This window comes from Gopherus evgoodei, chromosome 21 (assembly GCF_007399415.2).
Source record: "Gopherus evgoodei ecotype Sinaloan lineage chromosome 21, rGopEvg1_v1.p, whole genome shotgun sequence".
NCBI lineage: Eukaryota > Metazoa > Chordata > Testudines > Testudinidae > Gopherus > Gopherus evgoodei.
Genome location: NC_044342.1, coordinates 13,385,384 through 13,387,639, shown reverse-complemented (window position 1 = coordinate 13,387,639; position 2,256 = coordinate 13,385,384). Strand labels below are relative to the sequence as shown.

Sequence of the window (2,256 nt, the reverse complement as noted above, 5' to 3'; positions counted from 1 at the left end):
CATTGGTTTTCACATCATTGGTTCTTCCCTTGGGCAACCAGTGGTAAGGAGAGCTGGATAGGAAATGATCTTCCTGTGCGAAAAAACTTTTTTGAGATGTTAAAAGATTTTCAAATAGCACTTGCCACTGAGACCTTCCAAAGTTTCACTGAGGAAAAGTCAGAGACAGAAAGGAGATATCTCAGTGGTTGGGACAATTAGATTCCAGAGAGCTGAGTTCAAATTCCTGTTAAGCCTGGTTTGGAGCAGAGAATTTACACTTTCCTGGGTTTCAAATGCTTGAGCTGCAAGGTTGCTATCCATTGGCAAGGACTTACTATCCATTGACAGAGACCTCAGGCAGTTCCCGCTTTCTTCCACGACCCTAAATACGGGTGTCTATCTGTGAGACTCACTTCTCATCATCGGCTCCCTAAAACAACTGCCACTTCCTTCAACAACAGCACTTTTATCCACCCTAGAAGCCCTTTGCCACAGGTTCCTGGGCTTTTGCGGTTCTCTTGTGTTTACACACTGGAATCCCTCCCTTGGCTGATGGTCAGAGATGGGGACATCAAAGTGAATTATTCTAGTATTGTCCCTTAACAGTTGTTAGATGAGCAGTTATGTGAAGGCATTATTCTTTTTCCTCCCTCTGTTGGTTTAGTCCTACACAAACTCAGTAAATATCCCAGCATTTAATCTCTTTTGTTCATATGACAAACCCCTTTACATCAATCAGACAAACACAGAGAGCATGTGATATTCCTGAATGATCACATATCAACACATATCACAGGAACAAAAGGGGAGTATCATATGGGCAAGTATTATTTATTGGATATGGTGAAAGAGGAGGAGCAAATGGAGGTATCCTCAATTCATTTTAACATCAGTAGGGGAGATATTCTACCACCCATACCCACTCCATGTGTGATCACATTTTCTTTATCACCTTGAAGGTCAGGATAAGGTTCTACTCAGTCTAAAAGAGAGACCATAAAAATTTCATTCACCTCCTTATGAAAGCAGTCAGTTTGCCTCCAGGTTTTTTCAATGCCTCTTTGACCTCCTTGTTTCTCAGGCTGTAGATGAGAGGATTGACCAAGGGGGTCAGGACAGTGTAGAAGACAGAGAACACTTTGTGCAGGTCTCCTGCAGTGCCAACAGTTGGTATCATGTAAATGATGATGAGTGATCCATAGAAAGTAGCAACTACGATGAGGTGGGAGGAGGGAGGAGCAGGTAGAAAAGGCCTTTTGCCTCCCCGTGGTGGAGGGGATTCTCAGGATGGTGGTGATGATACAAACATAGGATATCAGGGTTAACAGGAATGTAGGAAGTATAATTGCAAAACACAGTAATAGATCTAGCAGTTCAATCAGGCTGGTGTCGCTGCAGGAGAGTTTGAGCATCGGGGCAAAATCACAAAAGAAATGGTCAATATTATTGGGGCCACAGAATGTTAATCTGGCCATCAAAAGAGTTATCAAGGTACTTGTAAAGAAGGCCTTTGTCCAAGAGCCAGACACCAGCTGTATGTGAACCCAGCTTCTCATAAGTGCTGCATAATGCAAGGGATTGCATATTGCTAAGTAGCGGTCATAAGACATGACTAATAGGAGGAAACATTTGGCAGTCACCATGAATACAAAGAAGTACAGTTGTGTGATGCAGCCACTATATGAAATGGTTCTGTCCCCAGTCAGGAGACCGGCCAGCATTCTGGGCAGGATGGTGGAGGCATAGCAGGTCTCCAAGCAGAACAAGTTCCCCAGGAAGAAGTACATAGGTGTGTGAAGGTGCCGATCAGTCACAACTAGCGCAAGAGTGAGGATGTTCCTGGCCATGGTCACAATATAGATCACTAGGAACAGCAGGAAGAGAGGATAACCTAGGCATGGCCCAACATCTAAACAAGTACTCTGCTTCAGTTTTTAATAAGACTAGTGAGGAACCTTGCGATGATGGAGGGATGATAAATGGGAATGTGGATATGGAAGTGGATATTACTGCAACTGAGGTAGAGGCCGTACTTGAACAGCTCGATGGGACGAAGTCGGAGGGCCCGGACAATCTCCATCCGAGGATATTAAAGGAACTGGCGCGTGAAATTGCGAGCCCGTTAGCGAGAATTTTTAAGCAATCGATAAACTCGGGGGTTGTGCCATATGACTGGAGGATTGCTAATGTAGTTCCTATTTTTAAGAAAGGGAATAAAAGTGATCCGGGTAATTATAGGCCTGTTAGCTTGACGTCTGTAGTATGCAAGGTCTT

At 44.0% G+C, this 2,256-nt stretch overlaps 1 protein-coding gene across 1 annotated transcript; it reads right to left on the bottom strand.

Annotated features, from left to right (window-relative positions):
* Nucleotides 1–991: 991 nt before the first annotated feature.
* LOC115638106 (olfactory receptor 11L1-like) lies at nt 992–1,703 on the bottom strand. The gene is given in 2 exon segments (XM_030539687.1): nt 992–1,219; nt 1,221–1,703. Coding segments are annotated over 2 exon segments (711 nt in total).
* Between the last annotated feature and the right edge of the window lie 553 nt (nt 1,704–2,256).